A 22,349-nucleotide genomic window follows, 5' to 3' on the forward strand; every position below is an offset into this window, starting at 1 on the left:
TCGTTCGCCACATAGGGGGCCGACATACTTGGACCTTTTCCGGTGGCCAAAAGACAGTGTAAATTCCTCATCGTAGTCGTGGACTTGTTCACAAAATGGATCGAAGCCGAGCCCCTGGCAAGAATTTCGGCCCATCAAGTTTAAAAATTTCTGTGGAAGAATGTCATCACACGGTTCGGCATCCCGTCAACCCTGGTCACCGACAACGGCCTTCAATTCACGGATCGAAAGCTGAACGAGTTCCTAGCGGCCTAGGAATACAACACAAGGTCACCTCGGTCGAGCACCCACAAACTAACGGTCAAGTCGAGTCAGCTAACAAAGTCATCCTTACGGAGTTGAAGAAGCGGTTAGGAGAAGCAAAGAGGGCATGGGCCGAGCAGTTACCCGAGGTGCTGTGGGCTTACAGATGTACGCCCCAATCAACCACGCAAGAAACCCCTTTCTGCTTAGTGTATGGATTCGATGCGATGCTCCCAGTGGAAATTGGGGAGCCGTCCTTCCACCGAGCTAACTTCGATGAACCGAGCAATGAAAAGGAGCTCCGAGCAAACCTGGACATGGTAGAAGAGATCCGAGACCGAGCACTAGTGGTAGCTGAAGCATGCAGGCAACGCTACAAGAGGAAATTTGAAACCAAGGTACGACCAAGAGAATTCAGGGAAGGCGACCTCATTTGGAGAGTCACAGGCGAAGCAAGAAAGGACCCGAGGCATGGAAAACTCGCCCCAAACTGGGACAGACCCTTTCACATAAGACACAACTTGAACAACGGAGCATACAAGCTTGAATACTTGTCAGGAACCAATTCCTAGGACTTGGAACTCTACTCATTTAAAGATGTATTATGGCTGATGTACAACCGTGCACTCTTTTCCTTGATCGACTTTTTTTTCCCTAAGGAGGGTTTTGGTTCGGCAAGGTTTTTAACGAGACACCAAACGAATATATAAATCCGATTTCAATTTATATCTATGATGATATTGCTAACATTTTCATACACGAATATGTTAATCGCGCTCACAGGTCCACCTCCGGTCTAAGCACGAACTAGATCGAGCATTTAATCAAAAACGTGCACTCGAGCCCGACAGGTTTCCCTCCCGAGCACCCTCCTCGGCTAAGGATGTACCTAGGCCAAGCACGCCGATGCCGAGTAGAATCCTTGGCCGAACAATCCGTCAAAACGTGCACTCGAGCCTTTAGGTTTCCCTCCCGAGTACCCTCCTCGGCTAAGGATGTACCTAGGCCGATCACTCTAACGCATAATCTTAAACTTGCACACTGATGCAGAGCAGAATCCTCGGTCGAACACTCCGTCAAACGGGCACTTGAGCCCGACAGGTTTCCTTCCCGAGTACCCTCCTCGGCTAAGGATGCACCTAGGCCGAGCACTCTAACGCAAACTTGCACACCGATGCCGAGCAGAATCCTCGGTCGAACACTCCATCAAACACTCCGTCAAATGCGCACTCGAGCCCGTTATGTTCCCTCCCGAGTCCTCTCCTTGGCTAAGGATGTACCTAGGCCGAGCACTATGACGCCCAATCTTGGAACTCACACCAATACCGAGCAGAGTCCTCGGCCGACCACTCAAACGTGTACCTGAGCCCCACAGGTCTCCCTCTTGAGTACCCTCCTCGGATAAGGATGTACCTAGGCCGAACAATCCCACCCAAACCCTTCCGAACACATTCTTAGGCAGACACACCTGGGCCGAACACCGTGACACCTTACTTCGGCCAAAACACGCACAAACAAAAATACAAACGAAATGCAGCTCCTAGTATACCAATAAATACAAATACCGGGCACTCATAGACGAACACTCCTAGGAAGAGACACCCCGAGTCCCTACCTGAATCACCTCTGGGCCGAGCACCCTCATCCCGACACCACACACCGAGCATTAAATTGCGGCAAATATATTATCATGAAAACTAATCCCTTGGTTGTGCATATGATTCGGTTACGTGTCCATACAGCTAGGCGTTAATAAACATTACAAGATAAAGTTAGGCAAAATCAAATGTCATTAAAGTTTGGCCGACCATGAACGGCTAATTACATAAAAAAATCAATAAAGTCTTACCGGCGCCAATGACCAAATTACAAAAGGCACTAATGGCCCGGTTACAAAGCTTAAACCCTAACCTACCCCTATTCTATGCTGATCCTTACGCAGCAGCCGAGCCACCCGCCTCCCCGTCGCCGACCACATCAATCTCGGGTTCTTCTTCCCGGGCAACCAGCACCTCCGTATTGGTCGAGATCCCTCGGGGGGGAGCCTCTTCGTCAGGCTGAGCTCCACGGGGGAACTCGGCATAACTTATAAATTTCCCACCGTAGAAGTCCCGACTGACATCGAACGAGAAGTCGGAGGGAACCTCACAAAAATAGAAGGCCTGTCGGACAGCATGTTGGAAGCCGACATCATGCTGGTCGAGAATCTTCTCGGTGGCGTCGGCCTTGAACTTGGCGGAGGCCTCGTTTAGCCGCGCAATCTCGCCGACCGCAGCAGCGGCCTCGGCCTTAAGTTTTTGGACCGTCAACTTCAAGTCATCGGCCTCCCTCCTATGGGCGTCGGCGGCTCTCTTTAGCTCATCTGCCGACTCAGTGGCCTTGGCGTTCGCATTCAACGCCTCTTGCAAGTTCTTCTCAGCCTCCTTGAGCCGACCTTGAAGCCGCTCCTCCCCTATGGTCGACCTCACCATAATATGTTTGGCCACTAGGGAGGTCCGAGCATCAAGCTCACAGAATAGCTTGTACTCGGCCTCTAAAGACATCCCCTTCAAGTACTGAAGTCTGCCACTGGAGGTTAGGTCCAGATCGACCAAGTTCTCGGTCTGGGTGTTTGGCACGAGGAAGTTAGACCCGACCATGACCGCCGGAACAGTGAAAGCTCCACACCCCGACTGCTCCAAGGTCGGTTGCTTCTGGTGCTTTGTTGACAAGCCTGGGTGGTCCAATTCTATGTTCTGCTCGGCCGGATGCACCTGAGCAGAGCTGATTTTCTTCTTAGGATCGACCAAAGGGACAAGAAAATTCAGAGGCTTCTCCCATTGAAGCTTCAGGGCCTACCTCGCCGGCGCCACCTTCCCACTTGCCCTCGCAACTTTTGCTCGGTTCGCGAGCATAGCAGTCACATCCAAATCGTGGCCGGCCATTAATCCTACAACAAAACAAATCTTAACATCAATTTAAAACACTGCTACATTACCGAAGCTAAGAAACATACCTAATAGAGTTAACTCAAAATTTGGAGTTTCGAATATGTTAAGGAGGCCTCGTACAGGCAACCCCTTCGGCAATTGGTTAAGAAGGTCCACGATTTCACGGTCCTTGGCAGGGAGAGCTTAGACTCGGCCATCGCCTCGAAACGCATCAGATGCTTCGTCCAGTAGAAGGGGAATAACTTAGACCCCTCTCGATCATAGAAGTAGTTGTTCATGTCCGACCCCCAACGGACCTTAAAAAAGCCACTCTTAAAACCCTTATACGATGACGTGAACGTCCTTAGGAATCCACGCTTCGGCACCCGAGCTAAGGAAACCCATTTCACCGGCTTGCTCGGACGGAAAATATAATAATAGAAGAAGGCGAGTGGTTGGGGAGTAAGGCCTAAGCAAAGAAATAGGTTCCGGAAAGCCTACATGGCGGCCCAAGCATTCAGATACAGTTGGGTCGGTGCCATTTTCAGGACTTGGAGCACCCCCATTTGGAAATCGTCGAAGGGCAGCTTTATGCCGAGATCTTGGAACCAGCACATGTAGGCGTAGAATTAGTCGTCCTCTTCCGACCCCGGCTCCAAGAAGACAAAGTCAATATCTGGCTTGTCTTCGTTGCATGCCTCGGCGACCAAGGGTAACTCCTCTTCCCCACTCCCGAAACATTTTTCCAATGTCATAAACTTATCTAGCAGCCCTTGGTCGAAGAATGACGAGAAGTAGATGCCGACCTCCCCGTCCACCCACTCATACCTGGCTATTTCAACCGACCCATAATCAATTTTCACCTGAGCACTCGTACGACCTACTGGCTCGCCTTGAGCATCACCAAGCCGATCCGTGCCAGCACCACTAGTTTCGGCTTGGGGGGTCATCTCGTTGACACGTGTCGAAGCCACGACTAACGTCACGGGCGGCGACACCTCCACCACTTTGTCCCCACTGTCTTCTTGCTCGACAAAATCCGAGGGGAACACAACCTCACATTGCAAAGAAGGCAACCTGGACACTTCGCTTGATTCTGACCCCTTTTTCCCTGACGAAGCACCCGACGCCTAGGACGATGTCTAGCTCCTAGCCGAGGAGTAACCTCTCTCCATTTAATATTAGAAACTAAACAATACAAATTTTTACCTTTCTCGGTTATCTCGGACAAATCTTGAAGGTTGAAGGTTCTCGGAGGTTTTACAGCGTGTAAAATTCACGCACCTCCCCTCCTATTTATAGGCAGGGTAAAACAGGGGAGGTGAAAAGACGTCTTGCATTCCTAGCCGTCAGATCTAAACATTTGGACGACCCAGATCTCAAGACTGTTGAACTTAACCATTATTCGAAATGCCGACCTCAGCCCAGCCTAAGGGGTCGGCAAGGTAGTTGAATTCAACCACCATTTGAATTGTCGACCCCGGTCTAGCCTAAGGGGTCGGCAAGGTCATTCAGGCCGTGCGTAACACCAACCCCCAATATCATCTCGAGAGGTTGGCCAGGCTAACCAAGCTTTACGTAGTGCCGACCCTAATCTAGTTCGAGGGGTTGGCCAGGTTAACTATGCCTTGCCTAACCCCAGCCAATCTCTTCTCGACGGGTCGGCCAGGCCAACCAAGTTTTGCGCAACACCGATCCCCATACTTGTCTCGAGGGATCGGCCATGGTAACCAAGTCTTATATCGACCCCAAATCTTGTCTGGAGGGGTCGGCCAAGCTATTCACCCCGAGCTCAACACTGACCTTATTATCGACTCGAGTAGTCGGCAAGGCATGGTTGCCGACGATCATACATGCATAGAGCTACATAGTACGTACATTTCCCTATCACGCGTATTATTTACTTTCCCTGTTCTCGCCTTGCACTTGCCAAAGAGCAGAAGTTACTACAAAACACTCCCATAACTGAAGCCCTACACAATTCTCACCGTCTTCGTCCTTCCGATCCTTGACACTACGGGGGTTGTATACCGGATAGTAGCCGACTAGGCCGAATACCCGAATACCCGACCTGGCCGACCCAAAACGACTCTGTCGAGGACGCCGACCACCTCGTACCTGAGCCGAACATGTCGGTGTGCTCAACCAAGTCACGAACTTATGCCAGGACAATTAAGGAGAGGTTAATTTACGTAATGTGCCAGTTTAGTCCCCTAATTTTCTGGGGCCCAGTCCCTAATCACGGCCCAACAAGAATCACTATAAATAGGACCCTAGTGAGGTACGTAACTAACTTTGAACTACCGCATTTATTACGCCGAGCACTGACTTGAGCGTTGGAGTGTCTTTGCAGGCACCCCCCTCTCACTTCAGACTACCCGGAAAGGAACGAGAAGACCTAGACCTAGAATCAGGCCCACAATAACCAAGACAAGCAAAGTGTGTATCCTAAAACAGAAACATATATATATATATATATATATATATATATATATATATATATATATATATATATAACCACATCATAAAAATAAGTTAATTTTATTTTATCTAAGGAAGATGATTTATATGTTGAATCTTTCTATACTTTTAATTAGTTGATTTTCTAAGAAAATATAATAATTATCAATTCGATAATCAACTTTTTAGAATGAAATTAAGTTTAGCCTATTATTTATCTGTTTGATTTTATCACCATTATCACCTTTTGATTTTTTTTAAGTCAACAATTGCAAAATGTATTTTATTCTCAAAAATACAACTTCTCATTTAAATCAAGGTAATAAATCGTATATCTCATCTTAGTTTATTTGGTAAACAATTTTTTATTTTATATTTTGCTATTAACTAATTAAATATTACTTTAAATATATTTTTAAAACGATTATTATCAACATTATCAATTTTATCAACCTTAATAACCAATGATTGAATGACAAGAAAAAAATGTTTGTAATAACAATGTTAATAATATAGATGGGGAAAGAAGGATATTATACAAATTGTATAGAAAAGTATTTACAGTAAGATAATTTTTTTCAATGGAGACCAGGCAAAAGGCATATAAACTTTATAATTGATGATAATTAACCAATAAAAAAATAGTATGGCCTATAGACTATAGTAATCAAGAATCCACATGGCCTATGGCTGTTGTTGGGTAGTGTGGACTTCCTTCTCTTCTGGAGCCTGTTTTTGTTGCAGATCTAAATCCAAGTAATAATCTCAATTATTATAGCAATTGCAACCAAGGATAACATCTTTAAATAATGTACACCTTTAAATAATAATAAAAAAATCTTTCAAATTATCCATCAATATTAAATTTGATTGGAAATTTAAATAGATAGATATATAATAATTTTTATTATTTAATATCAACTTTATTTTTATTTTAAAAAATAATATCTTATTAAAATAATAATAATAATAATAATAAATAAATAAATAAACGATTAAGTGAGTTCTCAATGGATTAAATTGATGGGATGTAAGTAGATTAGATAAATAGTCTAGACTATCACGTAATCAAAATTCATTTTCCATAAAAATATTTTTAGAAAAAAATATTTATTTGTCATCTCTAACCTATTAACATAACTACTACAAAGCATCATCCCTAGATCTGCTTATATAGAATTTTAAGAATTTAACCACTAAATGAATTCAACAACGTATAATAATTCATACATTGAATTTCTTTCGATAATGTTGTACATTGTATGCTGAACAAGTTAATGATGATAATAGTGTTGCTAGATTACCTGTGTTGTAAGTTGCTTTTAAATGTGTTAAGTTGAGCAGTGTGTAATACATATGTTGTTTGTGGTTGTGTTGAATATGGTAACTATTATGATGAGGTGTATAGTAGTTTGTGTTGAGGTGTTGATACTGTGTTGATCAATGTTAATGTGTTGAATTAAGTTGAAATGATGTTAAGATGTATAATATATATGTATTGTTTGTTAATTGTGTTGAATGTGAAGATGATTATATAATTGTTGTGTTGCATATATATTTAATTATTATGAGTTGTTTATTTTTCTCTATAGCTTATCCTTGCATGTTTCTATGTGGTTTGGACTGCGATGATCATACGATGTATGAGACCAGAACAAGGATAGGTTGAGAGATAACTACTAGAAACCACAGGAGATCCTTGGAGTGAATGTTCCTTTTGTAGGCTACCTTATAGTAACATATTCTGTTATATACATAATTGAATTTTTTATTTTGGGTTGCTTGCTTAGCAACTTGTATTATAAATATTCTTATTATACTATTTTAGTATATATTCCAGTAGTGTATTGTATTGTTTTACGGTATAACGATCATAGCAGGTCGTTATAGGATGTAAGTGAATTAGATTAACCGTCCAGACTATCACGTAATCAAAATTTGTTTTCCATAAAAAATTTTACAAAAAAATATTTGTTTGTCATCTCTAACTTATCTTATCACAACTACTAAAAAGCATCATTCCTAGATCTACTTATATAAAATTTTAAGAATTTAACCATTAAATGAATTCAACAACGTATAATAATTCATACATTGAATTTCTTTTGATAAAATAAAATTATTGTTATTAATTGTTTATAACTACACCTTAATTCGCAACCATAATTATAACCAGTCACGTTAGTTTATAACTTCTTATAATATATCTTAACAATATGACCATGAATACATAAAATCTTACCTTCAGTATCAAAGCAAATGTCGTGATCAAGAATATGATCGAGACGTCAACAAAAACTTTTAAACGTATATGATTGAGGCTCGTTAAATTAAAAATTAAAAATTAAAAATTACAGTACGAAGAAGTTTTAGGTCTCAAAACATACACGATATACACTCGGGTGTTTTCGACACACGTTAAAAGGATTCCAACAAAACTGTTATATATGCATAGATCATACATTTTCTTTTTTATAAACCATGCAGTATTGTTTATGGGAGACAATTGAATAAATTCATACAAGAAAAAAATAAAAATACGTGAAGAAAGACAATTTTATTAAAACATATTACAAATTTATAATACATCACGAACAATATATAATAAAAGAATCAGACCGTTTCTTGCATGGATTTCAACAAAATCCAAATACTATAATTCAACTAAGCACGAACAAGAATAGAAAAATCAAACCTATTCTTGTAGGGATCCCAATGAAATCCAATTTCATCTCCTATCTTCAAACCCCTTCCCAGCACAAAATCCTTAGTCCAATTGTCAATGAAAACATAGCTTCTTGAAGAGGACCAAAACTTGAAGACAAGATAATGCATGGATTGGGTGTCCACATCCCAGATGCTTATTTTGGTTCCTTTTTCATTCATAGCCTCTCTTTGGGATTCAAGGGTCAACACAGGCAACACCAATTCTTCAATCAACTCTTTGGAGAGCAAGAGTCTGCTTAAGTTTCCAAGATCACTCTTTGTGAGCTCCTTTTTAATCTTCCATGGGTCATCATAAATCATCAAATTTGTTGAGTAGCCCCAATGTCTCTCTTCTTCTTTCTTCTTTTTCACCATGCGAGACCTCTTCCTTTCACTAGTGGGTGCTTCAATGCAAGATTTTCTCTTGGTGGAAGACATGTGGGTGAAATAAGAGATAAAAGGAGACATTATGATACACTGCTAATGCTAATGAGTAGTGCATTTTATAGAAAAATATACATGAATTCTTCGCTCTTAATAAATTTCCAAAAAATATTTAAATATAATTTAGGAAGTTAGTGATTGATTTATCTCACGATTGATGTAACTTGTATATCTATGATTGATTTATCAACAGTAATATTTAATTAATTGAGAATGTAAAACTATTTTTCATTTTTATTAATGAATGACTGTTAAAATATTAAACTTTGTAGTTATGTTGGAAAAGTAAATACATTTTATTATATTTTATTTTTTTTATTATGAATAAATTCATATTTAATTAATATAGTATTTTTATAATATTAAATTAAATTTTTATTCTGAAAATTAACAAAATTGTTTTTATTTTGAATAATATTCTTTGTCACTCTGGTTTAGTAATGGGTATCATATTTTAGGATTAGTAGCAATTTAATAATACGATATATTTATTTTAAATTTTATTTTGTATTAATATTGATTGTTTAAATTGATAACAGTGTAACAAATTTTATTTTGTATTAATGTTGGTTGTTTGAGTTGATTTCAATGTAACAAATTTTATTTTGTATTAATGTTAATTATTTGAGTTGATAACAATATAACAATATAACAAATTAATAAATTTATTTTAAAATTTAGTTTATTTATTGATTGATGATATTATATTTGTAATAAAATATCAAATGATTTGTATCTATTATAAAATATTTAAATTTTTATTAATAAATAAATAAATTTAGTTATATTGATTTGATTGACTTATCCCAATCTAACTTGTTCATGATTGAGTTAAGATAAATTGGATTAAAAAAATACACAAATTCAATTCAACCTAATTTCTCATCCTTAATCAAATTTGAAATTTTATATGAATGTGTTATTAATGTTTCTTTCTCTCATGACATAAAGTTTTAAATTTTGTTAGCGATACATTCTGTTAAATACTTTTTGTGAAAATACTTCATAATCTGTGGTATAAATTGAACACACAAAAATTATAATATGGTGTATAAATGATATAAATCGGACCAATTAGGTGCACTTCTACCGGCAGTTTAAATATATCATTGACGATTTATTTAATAAAATATTTACTTTATTGAGAGTGTAAATACAATAAAATGAACTTCTAGTAATATTTAATATGATTTTTAATGACAATAAAAATTGCTACAAAATCTTTTACCTACATTTTCATATTAGCCATTATATGCAGCGATATTTGTAATGACCCGTCGTGGTTTCTACACTTAGTGAAATTACACTAATAAATTAATGAACTAAGAAAAGATATTAAAACTGGATAACTTATACATACAGGTATATATATATATATATATATATATATATATATATATATAATAACTAAGTTTCTATGAACAAAACATAACCTCATATATGTACAGTCATCCCAAAAATAATATCACCATAGTGTCGGTCAAGCATAGACAAAACAGTCACCTAAAATGGTAACTTTAATACGAGGATAAAACTCCACGTCTCGCAGCGGTCACCTTAGCTCCAAGCTAGCCCTAATCTGCTCCCATACAATGTATGATCATTGCAATCCATCCACATGGAAACAAAAGGGTAAGCTAAAGTTCAATAAACAACCATACAAGTCTAGAAAAATAATCTATAGTACTCAATCATCCAACTATCAATCATGAAGTCAAACACCATACACTTCATCATAATAGCAATCATACAATAAAATGCAACTCATGACAGATATCTATGCATATCAATCATCTAATGCGTCGTCATGCATTCACCTAGGAGATCTCCCTAACAGCAGAGCAGTATAAGTGACATCTCAATCCTACCGAAACCACCTGATCGAAGCCGTATCTGGTTAAATAAAATAATTAAATGCAGTACTAGGAAGTTGTCCTAGGTCGTCTCCCAAGAACCATTTTTCTCTGTCAAAGGCTTAAACACGAAGTGAGAGGGTTTGGTTCAGATTTTTTAGTTTATAACACAATAAAACGCAGATAACACAATAAAACGCAGATAACACAACAAGTAAAATAGATTGGCTCCTTGTTCGGATTGTAACTCTGATGGAAGAGCATGGGCTAAAGGCCCAACCACTAGAGCTATGGCCAGGAGGTTACTTGAAGATTTGACTGCTTCAGAGCTTAGTGGGCCCAATGGGCTTGGTGGGCCTAGGGTGCTTCTTACTTGGGCTTAATTGAATATACACCATGTTTAATTGTACTTTCTTAGTTTAGGAATCTATTTTCATGTTGGTCTTGTATTTTGACCATAGATTAGGGTTTAGGCTAGTTGGGCCTAGTTTTGGGCTTCATGGGCCTTTGGGCTTTTGGTACCCAATATTGGGCTCATTATTTTCCTTGTAATATTTCCTATTGATTGTATTCATTAGACCATTGTATTTTGGTCATTAGTTTAGGGTTTAAGGAGGTTTAATAGTTCATTTGAATTAGGACAAATTAGGTCAAATTTAGGATGAATTTAAGTTGCATTTAGGTCACACTTTTGGCACCACCTTGGTTGCACAAGTGTGACACCGAAATGCAACCCTAAATTCACTCTAAATTCAACCTAATCTATCATTTAGCACTACATGACCGGTCATGAGCATGTGACACAAGGTTTGAATTCAAATTTGAATTTGAATTCAAATCTTGGCGCCAACATGTGACCAATCATGTGGCGCCAAGTGTGCTCCTCCAATTCGGATGCTATATGTTTCCCTCCTCTCATATTTTGTACTCACTTTGAACCTTAATGAAATTTGTGAGCCATAGTGCCGAGTTTCCTCTCAAAGTCTCCTTGAGTTCATCTTCAAAAGCCTTAGGAATTCACCTAGAATCCTCCTCTTTGAAGTGTGCTCTCCATTGATGCTTGAGCTTGGATGCTTCCCTCCTAGTTCTAGGTTGAGTTCATCCGTGAGTTCATAGCTTGCAAGTGTTCTTGAGTTGAAGAATTCATCCTCCTTTGAAGAAGATCCGGCCTAAGCAAATCCGTGGAGAAGAACTACCTTCACTTCTCCTAGTTTTGCTATCATTTTTTGGTATCAAGAGCAAGGTCTTCAAGGAGATAAGTTCTTCTTCTTGTGTCCGTCTTCTTCTTGTGTTTTTGTGTTGTTCTTGCTGTTCTTATTGTTTTGTTAGAGTTTCAATTCGGATCTATATGCTTTGTCTCACTTTTTGTTCCATAGATCCATTGGTTGATTGTCTTTGAATTTCTTCCTCAATCAACTTGTTTAGGAACTATTTGCTTTGTGCTAATTTTGAGTTTATTTTGAGTCTCTCCATTCCTTGTATGTGTCCGTGATTGGACCTCATGAATTGCATTTAGATTTTGTTTTTAAATCTTTGTTTTGTCTTAGAAGTTTGTGATTAGTCCTTACTTGTTGCAAATTCCTTGAATAGCATGTTTAACCTAGTTTTATTTTGAGTTTTGTGTCCATATATTGCTTTCGGTTTACCTATTGTTCTTGCCTCCTATATGTGCTTTTTCTTTTGCCTTATTGTGTTCATAACTTGCTATTAGTTCTAGTAAGTTTCTTTAGAGTTAGGTTTCTATTATGTTCTTAAGTTTTCAAATCACATTCCATTGAAAAACTTATAAAAAATTTTGTGACTCAAAAAAATTTTTTTCAAGTGTAAACCTACTTCTAGTGCACTCTTCTTGTGGATTCAAATTTTTAAAAAATTAGAGGCTGAAAACAGAGATAAAACAGAGCCTAAAGTGTTCAAAAGATCAAAAAGAAAAGAGTTCAAAGGAATCCAAACCAAAAAAAACCTAAAGACTAGTGCACTAGTTATTCAAGTTACTTGAAATTTGACCTAATTTTTGGCTGATTTGTATTCTCGGTTTCTATAGCTTGGAATCTTTAAAAATTTTGAAACAAAAGGCAAATATACTCTCTGGACTCTTAATTTGATACTGGAAAAAGAAAGAATTAAAAAAAAAATAGAGAAAGAAAATTAAAAGGAAAAAGCCGAGAGGTATACAAGTTGAAAAACCTACTTGATTCCTTGTTATTGTTTTGGCTACTACTTTTGCTATACTTGTCCAATTGTCTTCAAATTTTTTTTGTTTTGTTCATCTATTCTAGTACCTATCTAGGAACTCTTCTCTCTGAGTGCTAGCTTTTATTTGGAGTTTTAATTTTCAGTTTTACTTGTTGAACTTCTTTGAGTCTTGTCATATACACATATTACTCTTAACTTTTGGTATAAGCTTTCCAAATTGTGCTTTATTGCTTGTCTAGTTTTCTTTCAATAATTTCCTGTGCTGGAAGTGGCCTTAAATCCTTGCTCAAGGATCAAGCATTGCTCAACAAAGAGTAGGAAAAATTTTGGACACTATAATCACCAAATTTGACCTAATTTAGTGACCAAAATCCTCCTAAATCTCCTTCACTTGAGTGACCAATTCCTTCACCTTGTGAGGCAGCCACCTTAACCTCTTTGTTGTGTTTCTTTTGCAGGTCCAGGAGCAGCATATTGAAGGATTAGTGGCGGATTAAACACTTGGTTAAGTGTTAGAAAAGTTGAACACAAAACCGCCACTAATTGGTCACCAAAGCCGCCACTTTATTGCTTTTTAGACTAGTTTAATTTTTGTCAATTCTCTTGTATTTTTAAACCAATTTGTAAAGCTTGGAGGGAGTATTAAGAAGCTGGTCAGGTATATCTACATCCTTGATAGACTCTCACGTGTAGTACTAGTGGAAGTGGCTTGGAAATTTCATATGTTTCAAGCTTCCACTTAGGATATCCGACTAGTTGCTTAACTTGCTTCTTTTAAGTTTTCTTGTACTTAATTGCTTTACTTTGTTGCCTATAAACGTCTAGAATTGTGTAGTTTTATTTGCTCACGTTTAGTTAAGTGTCAAAAACAAACAAATTGTGAAAAAGCATACAAAAATTGTTGTGAAAAGTTTTGAGGAATTGGAAATACCACAAAGGAGTTTAGTGATTTCCACTTGAAAAGGCTTGGTTATTAAGTGGCTCTTTGTAGCTCACCTCCCTTGATAGTGCAACTTGTACACTTAGACTTCCAAGTGCTATTTTCATTCCTAGAAAAGACCAAAAACATTTTATAACTTTTTGCATAGCATACAAAATCTTTTTGCTTAACCATGAGTCATCATTCTCAAGGTAGTAGTGACTTTGATACTCCTAAAAGTTTTGAAAGAATTGTCAAGGAGGTTGAAGCACTAAAACTTTGGAAAAATGATGAGATGCTTCAAAAACAAAAAGAGAAACTTGAAAAAGAAGTACAAATCATGGCTTTGGAACAAGAAATCCAAAAGATTAAGCAAAGAGAAGAAAAACTTTTAAAAAGTTTAAATAAAAATAAAAGTCCAAAAGGTTCTTCTAGGAGCTCAACCAAGAGCTCCAATGATTCTCAAAGCCAAGATAATGATGGTAGTATGCATATGGATGCTTACTATCAACCAACACCTAGGAGAGTCATTAAAGAACACAAAGTGAGGGAATCAAGGGTTGATCTCCCTTACTTTCATGGAAAAGATAATGTGGACACCTACTTAGATTGGGAGATGAAAGTGGAACAAATTTTCACTTGTCATAAAGTAGGTGAGGAAAGAAAAGTTCCTTTAGCCACCCTAGCTTTTCAAGGACAAGCCATGTATTGGTGGACATCCTTGGAAAGAGAGAGAAGACTTCATAATGATCCTCCCATCACTTATTGGAATGAGTTAAGGAGTGCTATGAGAAGAAGGCATATACCTTCCTATTATAGTAGGGAGCTTATGGATAAGCTCCAAAGACTCCAACAAAAGGGTATGAGTGTTGAGGAGTATAGGCAAAAGATGGAGTTATATCTCATGAGGGCTGGGATAAGGGAAGAAGAAAGATTGACCATTGCTAGATTTCTAAGTGGTCTTAATTTTGACATAAGAGATAGAGTTGAGTTACTCCCTTATAGGGACCTTGATGATTTGGTCCAACTTTGTACAAGGGTGGAACAACAAAATTTGAGAAAATCCTCTTTTAAAGGTAAAACTCAATCTAGCTCTTATGTTAAGAAAGACTACAAGAGGGAGGGTCACTTTGATTCCTCTAAGAAATTTGGCAAAGAAAAAGAAAAAGAAAAAGAAAGTGATAAAAATAAAAATATTGTCACTTCTAGTAGCAAAACTAGTGATATCAAATGCTTTAAGTGTCTTGGGAGAGGACACATAGCCTCTCAATGCCCAACTAAAAAGGTGATGATTTTGAAGGGGCAAGACATTTATAGTAGTGTTGATGAATCTAGTTCCACTACTTCAAGTGATAGTGAATCAAGTGAGGAAGACCATTCCATTGAAAGTGCATATCCTTGTGATGGTCAACTTCTCATGATTAGAAGGCTTCTAGGAAGCCAACCTAATGAGTCCCATCTTTCACAAAGGGAGAACATTTTTCACACAAGGTGTAAAGTTTTAGACAATGCTTGTTCTCTCATTGTAGATAGTGGGTCTTGTTGCAACTGTTGTAGCACAAGGTTGGTGGAGAAGCTTGGTCTTACTATTATTCCTCATCCGAAACCATATCAACTTCATTGGATTAATGAAGATGGGGATATTAATGTTAATCAACAAGTGAAAGTCAAGTTCTCTATTGGTAACTATGAAGACCAAGTGGTTTGTGACATAGTTCCAATGGAAGCTTGTCATATTTTGTTGGGAAGGCCATGGCAATTTGACAAGAAAACCATGCATAATGGCCTTACCAATGAAATTACTTTCACTCATAAAGAAAAGAAATTTGTACTTCATCCTTTGTCTCCTTCACAAGTGATAGAGGATCAAGTACAAATGAAAAAGAAAAGAGAAGAAGAAAAAAAAAACTTGAATAAGAAAAAAAAGAAGGAAAAGAAGCATAAGTTTTCAAAGAAGGATGAAGAAAAATCTTTTCCAAAAGAAGGAATTCAACAAGAACCTTTAAAAAAAAAAACTTTGATTGTTGAAAAACCTTCTTACATTCTTCTTTGTAAAGGTATGCTTCAGTGTCATAATTTAAGTATTGAACTTAGTTCTTTATCTCCTCAAGTTTCTCATTTATTAAAAGAATTTGATGATATATTCCCTAGTGAAGGTCCACAAGGCCTTCCTCCTTTTAGGGGTATAGAACATCAAATTGATTTTGTGCCTGGGGTTAGTCTACCCAATAGACCAGCCTATAGGACAAATCCTCAAGAAACTAAGGAGATCGAGAATCAAGTCCATGAATTATTGAATAAGGGTTGGGTACAAAAGAGTTTGAGTCCCTGTGCTGTGCCTGTATTGTTAGTGCCCAAGAAAGATGGAAAATGGAGAATGTGTTGTGATTGTAGGGCCATTAACAATATCACAATCAAGTACAGGCACCCAATCCCTAGACTTGATGATATGCTTGATGAGTTACATGGTGCTTCCATATTTTCTAAAATTGATCTTAAAAGTGGTTATCACCAAATAAGAATTAAAAAGGGTGATGAGTGGAAAACTGCTTTTAAAACCAAATTTGGATTATATGAGTGGTTAGTTATGCCTTTTGGTTTAACTAATGCACCAAGTACATTCATGAGGCTTATGAATCATGTCTTGAGAGAATGTATAGGAAAATTTGTGGTTGTTTATTTTGATGATATATTAATCTATAGTAGGTCTCAAGATGATCATTTAGGACATCTTAGAGAAGTTATGATGATCCTTAGGGAAAACCAATTATTTGCAAATCTTGAAAAATGTACTTTTTGTGTGGATCATGTGGTTTTCCTAGGGTTCATTGTAAGCAAAAATGGGGTTCAAGTGGATCCCGAGAAAATTAAAGCCATTCAAGAGTGGCCAAAGCCTAAAAATGTTAGTGAAGTTAGGAGTTTTCATGGTTTAGCAAGTTTTTACAGAAGATTTGTACCTAACTTCTCTAGCATTGCTTCACCCTTGAATGAGCTTGTCAAAAAAGATATTTTATTTGAATGGACTTCCAAGCATGATCAAGCATTTCAATTACTTAAAGATCAACTTACTAATGCACCCATTTTAGCTCTACCTAATTTTGAAAAGACTTTTGAGCTAGAATGTGATGCATCAGGAGTTGACATAGGAGCTGTGTTATTGCAAGGAGGACACCCCATTGCATATTTTAGTGAAAAACTAAAAGGTGCCTCCCTCAATTACCCTACCTATGATAAGGAGTTGTATGCCTTGGTTAGAGCTTTACAAACTTGGGAGCACTATCTTGTGTCCAAAGAGTTTGTCATCCATAGTGACCATGAGTCACTTAAATATTTAAGAGGTCAAGGTAAATTAAATAAGAGACATGCCAAATGGTTAGAGTTTCTTGAACAATTTCCATATATTATTAAATTCAAGAAAGGAAAATCCAATGTTGTAGCTGATGCTTTATCTAGGAGACATACCTTGCTTGTGTCCCTAGGAACTCAAATTCTTGGATTTGATAATATTAGGGAATTGTATGAAGAAGATCTTGAATTTGGTGTTAATTATAAAAAATGTCAACAAAAAGCTTTTGATGGTTTCTATATGGCTGAGGGGTATTTATACAAAGAAGGAAGATTGTGTATACCCCAAGGATCCATTAGGAAACTATTAATTAAAGAGAGTCATGAAGGTGGGCTTATGGGGCACTTTGGTGTTGATAAAACCCTTAGTTTGCTAAAAGAAAAATTTTATTGGGCCCATATGCGAAAAGATGTCCAAAGGCATTGTTTTAGATGTTTAGCTTGTTTACAAGCTAAGTCTAAAGTAATGCCTCATGGAACATACACACCTTTGCCTGTTGCTTCTTCTCCTTGGGTGGATATTAGCATGGATTTTGTGCTAGGTTTACCTAGAACCCAAAGGGGAATGGATTCTATTTTTGTGGTAGTGGACCGTTTTAGTAAAATGGCTCATTTTATTCCATGCCACAAAGTAGATGATGCAAGCAACATTGCAAAACTCTTCTTTAGAGATGTGGTTAAACTTCATGGGCTTCCTAAAACTATAGTTTCAGATAGAGATACAAAGTTTCTAAGCCATTTTTGGCGTGTCTTATGGTCAAGACTAGGAACTAAACTCCTCTTTTCAACTACTTGTCATCCTCAAACAGATGGCCAAACTGAGGTAGTGAATAGATCTCTGTCTACTATGCTTAGGGCAGTCCTAAAGGGTAATCACAAATCTTGGGATGAGTTTTTACCTCATATTGAATTTGCCTACAATAGGGTAGTTCATAAAACTACCAATATTTCTCCTTTTGAGGTTGTTTATGGGTTTAATCCTTTAACTCCTTTGGACTTGATACCTCTTCCTAATGTTGAACATTTCATTCATAAAGAAGGGGCTTCAAGGGCTGATTTTGTTAAGAAACTTCATGAAAGGATTAAATTTCATATTCAAAATCAAAATGAGAAATATGCAAAACAAGGAAGTAAAGGCAAGAAGTCTATGATCTTCGAGGAAGGTGATTGGGTTTGGCTTCATTTAAGAAAAGAACGTTTTCCAAATCAAAGGAAGTCTAAACTCAGTCCTAGAGGAGATGGTCCCTTTCAGGTCTTACAGCGTATCAATGATAACGCCTATAGACTTGATTTACCCTCTGAATATGGAGTCAGCACCACTTTTAATGTCAGTGATCTTAAACCTTTTGTAGGTGCTAGTGATGATGAGGAAGAGTCTTCAGATTCGAGGACGAATCCTTCTCAAGAGGGAGGGAATGATGGAAGAGCATGGGCTAAAGGCCCAACCACTAGAGCTATGGCCAGGAGGTTACTTGAAGATTTGACTGCTTCAGAGCTTAGTGGGCCCAATGGGCTTGGTGGGCCTAGGGTGCTTCTTACTTGGGCTTAATTGAATATACACCATGTTTAATTGTACTTTCTTAGTTTAGGAATCTATTTTCATGTTGGTCTTGTATTTTGACCATAGATTAGGGTTTAGGCTAGTTGGGCCTAGTTTTGGGCTTCATGGGCCTTTGGGCTTTTGGTACCCAATATTGGGCTCATTATTTTCCTTGTAATATTTCCTATTGATTGTATTCATTAGACCATTGTATTTTGGTCATTAGTTTAGGGTTTAAGGAGGTTTAATAGTTCATTTGAATTAGGACAAATTAGGTCAAATTTAGGATGAATTTAAGTTGCATTTAGGTCACACTTTTGGCACCACCTTGGTTGCACAAGTGTGACACCGAAATGCAACCCTAAATTCACTCTAAATTCAACCTAATCTATCATTTAGCACTACATGACCGGTCATGAGCATGTGACACAAGGTTTGAATTCAAATTTGAATTTGAATTCAAATCTTGGCGCCAACATGTGACCAATCATGTGGCGCCAAGTGTGCTCCTCCAATTCGGATGCTATATGTTTCCCTCCTCTCATATTTTGTACTCACTTTGAACCTTAATGAAATTTGTGAGCCATAGTGCCGAGTTTCCTCTCAAAGTCTCCTTGAGTTCATCTTCAAAAGCCTTAGGAATTCACCTAGAATCCTCCTCTTTGAAGTGTGCTCTCCATTGATGCTTGAGCTTGGATGCTTCCCTCCTAGTTCTAGGTTGAGTTCATCCGTGAGTTCATAGCTTGCAAGTGTTCTTGAGTTGAAGAATTCATCCTCCTTTGAAGAAGATCCAGCCTAAGCAAATCCGTGGAGAAGAACTACCTTCACTTCTCCTAGTTTTGCTATCAAACTCTCTTATCCTTGGTTCACAATGAGATTACTCTGTCAACCACTTAATCCTTGTTCCATCCAAGTTAACCAACTAAGCGAAGATTAACTTAAGATTTCCCTACACGAATTAAGCAAATGTATACAACATCAACCTCTTCACAGATTAAGCAACTGTGGCATTGAGGACAACCCATTAAGCATGGACACATTGATACAAAGGTTAAATGAAAAATGACCAAGTAGAACAGAGATATACAAACATACCCAACCTCAAACAGAGATTACAATCCATAACAAGAAGCCAACCCCATGGATTTTAGCCTTTTATTAAAACAAAAGCAGATACAGAAACGAAAATGCAAGGAGAGGAGAGCAAAACAAAAATGGATAATCTGTATTCTTCAATGCAAGGGTTCAGATACAAAACGTAAAATACAGATAAAAGGAGAGGAGAGCAAAACGTAAACTGTAGATACAAGAACAAAGAGCTAAAAAGAGAAAAACGTAAAAACAAAGAGAAGGAAGGTATCCCCAACGTGGTCACATCAAATGGGGTTTGCATGGTGCCTACCATAGGACCCTAAAAACCCTAGAAGAGTTAAAATGGGCCCCGAAGTCAGGTTTGACCCAAAAATAGATAAAATAAAGGAAAAATAAAATAAAACAAAATGCTGATGTAGGGCTGATGTGGTGCTGACGTGGCATTTATCTCTTGAAGTCCAAAAATAATATCCAAGCCCAAAAATGCTTCATAATTAACCTGAAAATAATTAATAGACAAAAATTAGACCAAGTGAATTAGAATTAATTAAAATTTGAATTACTGGCCCAATGAAGCCCAAACAGTGAAACTGTACAATTAATAAGCGATTAAGCCCAAATCAACAATTAAAATAAGTACAGAAAGATAAATAAATAGGGGAAAATACTGACTCATCACCATTCCAACCGTTTTCATGTCCAATGCGCCTACTCGGTCATAGCTAAACAAGATATAAATCCTTACTCGGGTTTACTCGGATGATGTAACTTACACACTTGGAAGTCCAGTTCCACCGTCAGGTATAACACAGTTGGATACAGGCTTATCACGACCTTGACATGCATTACCAAGTCACTTTTGGAGTTCTCCCACTGATTATCCGCAAGGAACCACGCACCTTCCCCAGTACTTGGTTAAGGGAATAATCCTCGACCTCATACCCCACTCCAACACTAGCTAAGGACTTAGAGGAGACTCACCCAAATCAGTGGCCTATCTAAGTACCACTCTCATCCAAAACCAGAGGCCTATCTAAGCACCACTCTCATTTATATTAGTGGCATTTCCAAGCACCACTCTCAAGAAACTCTATGTGAGCTCTTCAAGTTTGAAAATATTTTCCTCTCCTCAAGTCCTAAGCAGACACATGCCATAAGGCATCACATGCAATAATGCATCATATGTCATCCATGGCCAATCCACCATCATGATCAATATCATCCTCATATAAACGTACACACATGTTAGATCATATTTAAACATTCATACATATCATTACCAAGCATACATATGAATCATACACCACCATACCTCATATATCATACATACATGATCAAAACTTCAACTTTAAACATGTATAAGCATCATTTTCAACCAATATTTCTAAACATACTTATGCTCGACGCAGCCAGCTTGCGTCCGGCCTAACATCCAACCCGAGAGCTCTAAGGCTCATATCTCTTAAAAGATGTGGAACTTGTAAAGTGAGAGTTGCTCTCTACTTATTATACTCTTTAATTATTTTATCTATAAATGATGTGGGACTTGAATTTTTCTTTATCTATCTATTTATAATATAAAACCCAAGCTACTTTGTATTATGTTGACATCTCAACATAAAATATCTCTAACATGGCAGCATGTCAACAAAATTGTTGATGTGTCATTTTGAATTATCTCTGCATAATATCTACAAATCCCTCTCTTTTTACCTACTATGTCATTAATGTTAACAAATAATAATTGAATATTATTTATTATTTTCTATAACCGATATTTTAACAATTTCATATTTTGCAAAGTTAAACATTGCCTCTGCTCAGACAAAGAAAATAATAATGTGCATATATCATAATTTGAATTTCAATTGATTATAACACCTATTCTCACATTATTAATATTTTATATAAAATGTTATTTTCATCAATTGAACTATTAGAATATAATTATATTTTAATGAAATTGAACAGTAATAAACTGATAATTAAAGTATTTTTATTTTCATAAATTTCAATATATATATATATATATATATATATATATATCATGTTAATTTAGAATAAACTAGATTTAAGGTAATGGGAATGAATAAATAATTTGATTTCTTTATTTAGTTTGTTCCATATTGATGAAAAAAATTAATTTGTACTATCTATACCAATGAGATGCATCTATACTCTTTGGTAGCTTATTTCTTAAGAACTTCACTGTTAAACATACTTGACATGGAGTAATTATTTAGGGATGGATGACCTTCTAGGAAGTTTTCCAGAAAAATGTGCGAGTGACGACTGTTGAGATTTTCGTTGAAACACTTTTGTTAATATTTGTAAATTCGTTTAATTCTATCAACGGTCTCAAACACGGCAAGTATACCGGCCGTTCAAGTAGTAAAAATATCGTATCCACAGGAATTAGAAGGTAAAATAAGCATTTATCGACTATTCGTGACTAAAGAATGATTCCAATTTCATAGTTTGTCATGCGAATTCAAGGTTATGACTATTGGAATGTTAAACTACAAAAATAATTGATTGTGAGTGGAAAAGGATAGAAATGGTATAATGGTTTTGTGAGGTTGTGGGGGTCATATTTCACCAAACGTTACACTAATGAATCCTTAATCTCTTGTTACATACAT

The 22,349-nt window shown here is 37.1% G+C and overlaps 1 protein-coding gene across 1 annotated transcript; it reads right to left on the reverse strand.

Annotated features, from left to right (window-relative positions):
* Window positions 1-8,276: 8,276 nt before the first annotated feature.
* LOC109788146 (B3 domain-containing protein At2g33720) lies at window positions 8,277-8,786 on the reverse strand. Its single transcript, XM_020346811.2, has one exon. It carries the CDS (start codon window positions 8,784-8,786, stop codon window positions 8,277-8,279), a length of 510 nt encoding a protein of 169 aa, XP_020202400.2.
* Between the last annotated feature and the right edge of the window lie 13,563 nt (window positions 8,787-22,349).

Source organism: Cajanus cajan, chromosome 2 (assembly GCF_000230855.2).
Source record: "Cajanus cajan strain Asha chromosome 2, NIPB_CcT2T_4, whole genome shotgun sequence".
Classification (NCBI taxonomy): domain Eukaryota; kingdom Viridiplantae; phylum Streptophyta; class Magnoliopsida; order Fabales; family Fabaceae; genus Cajanus; species Cajanus cajan.

Coding starts and splice junctions, on each gene's coding strand:
- LOC109788146 (XM_020346811.2), bottom strand. CDS start 8,786: ATGTCTCCTTTTATCTCTTATTTCACCCACATGTCTTCCACCAAGAGA.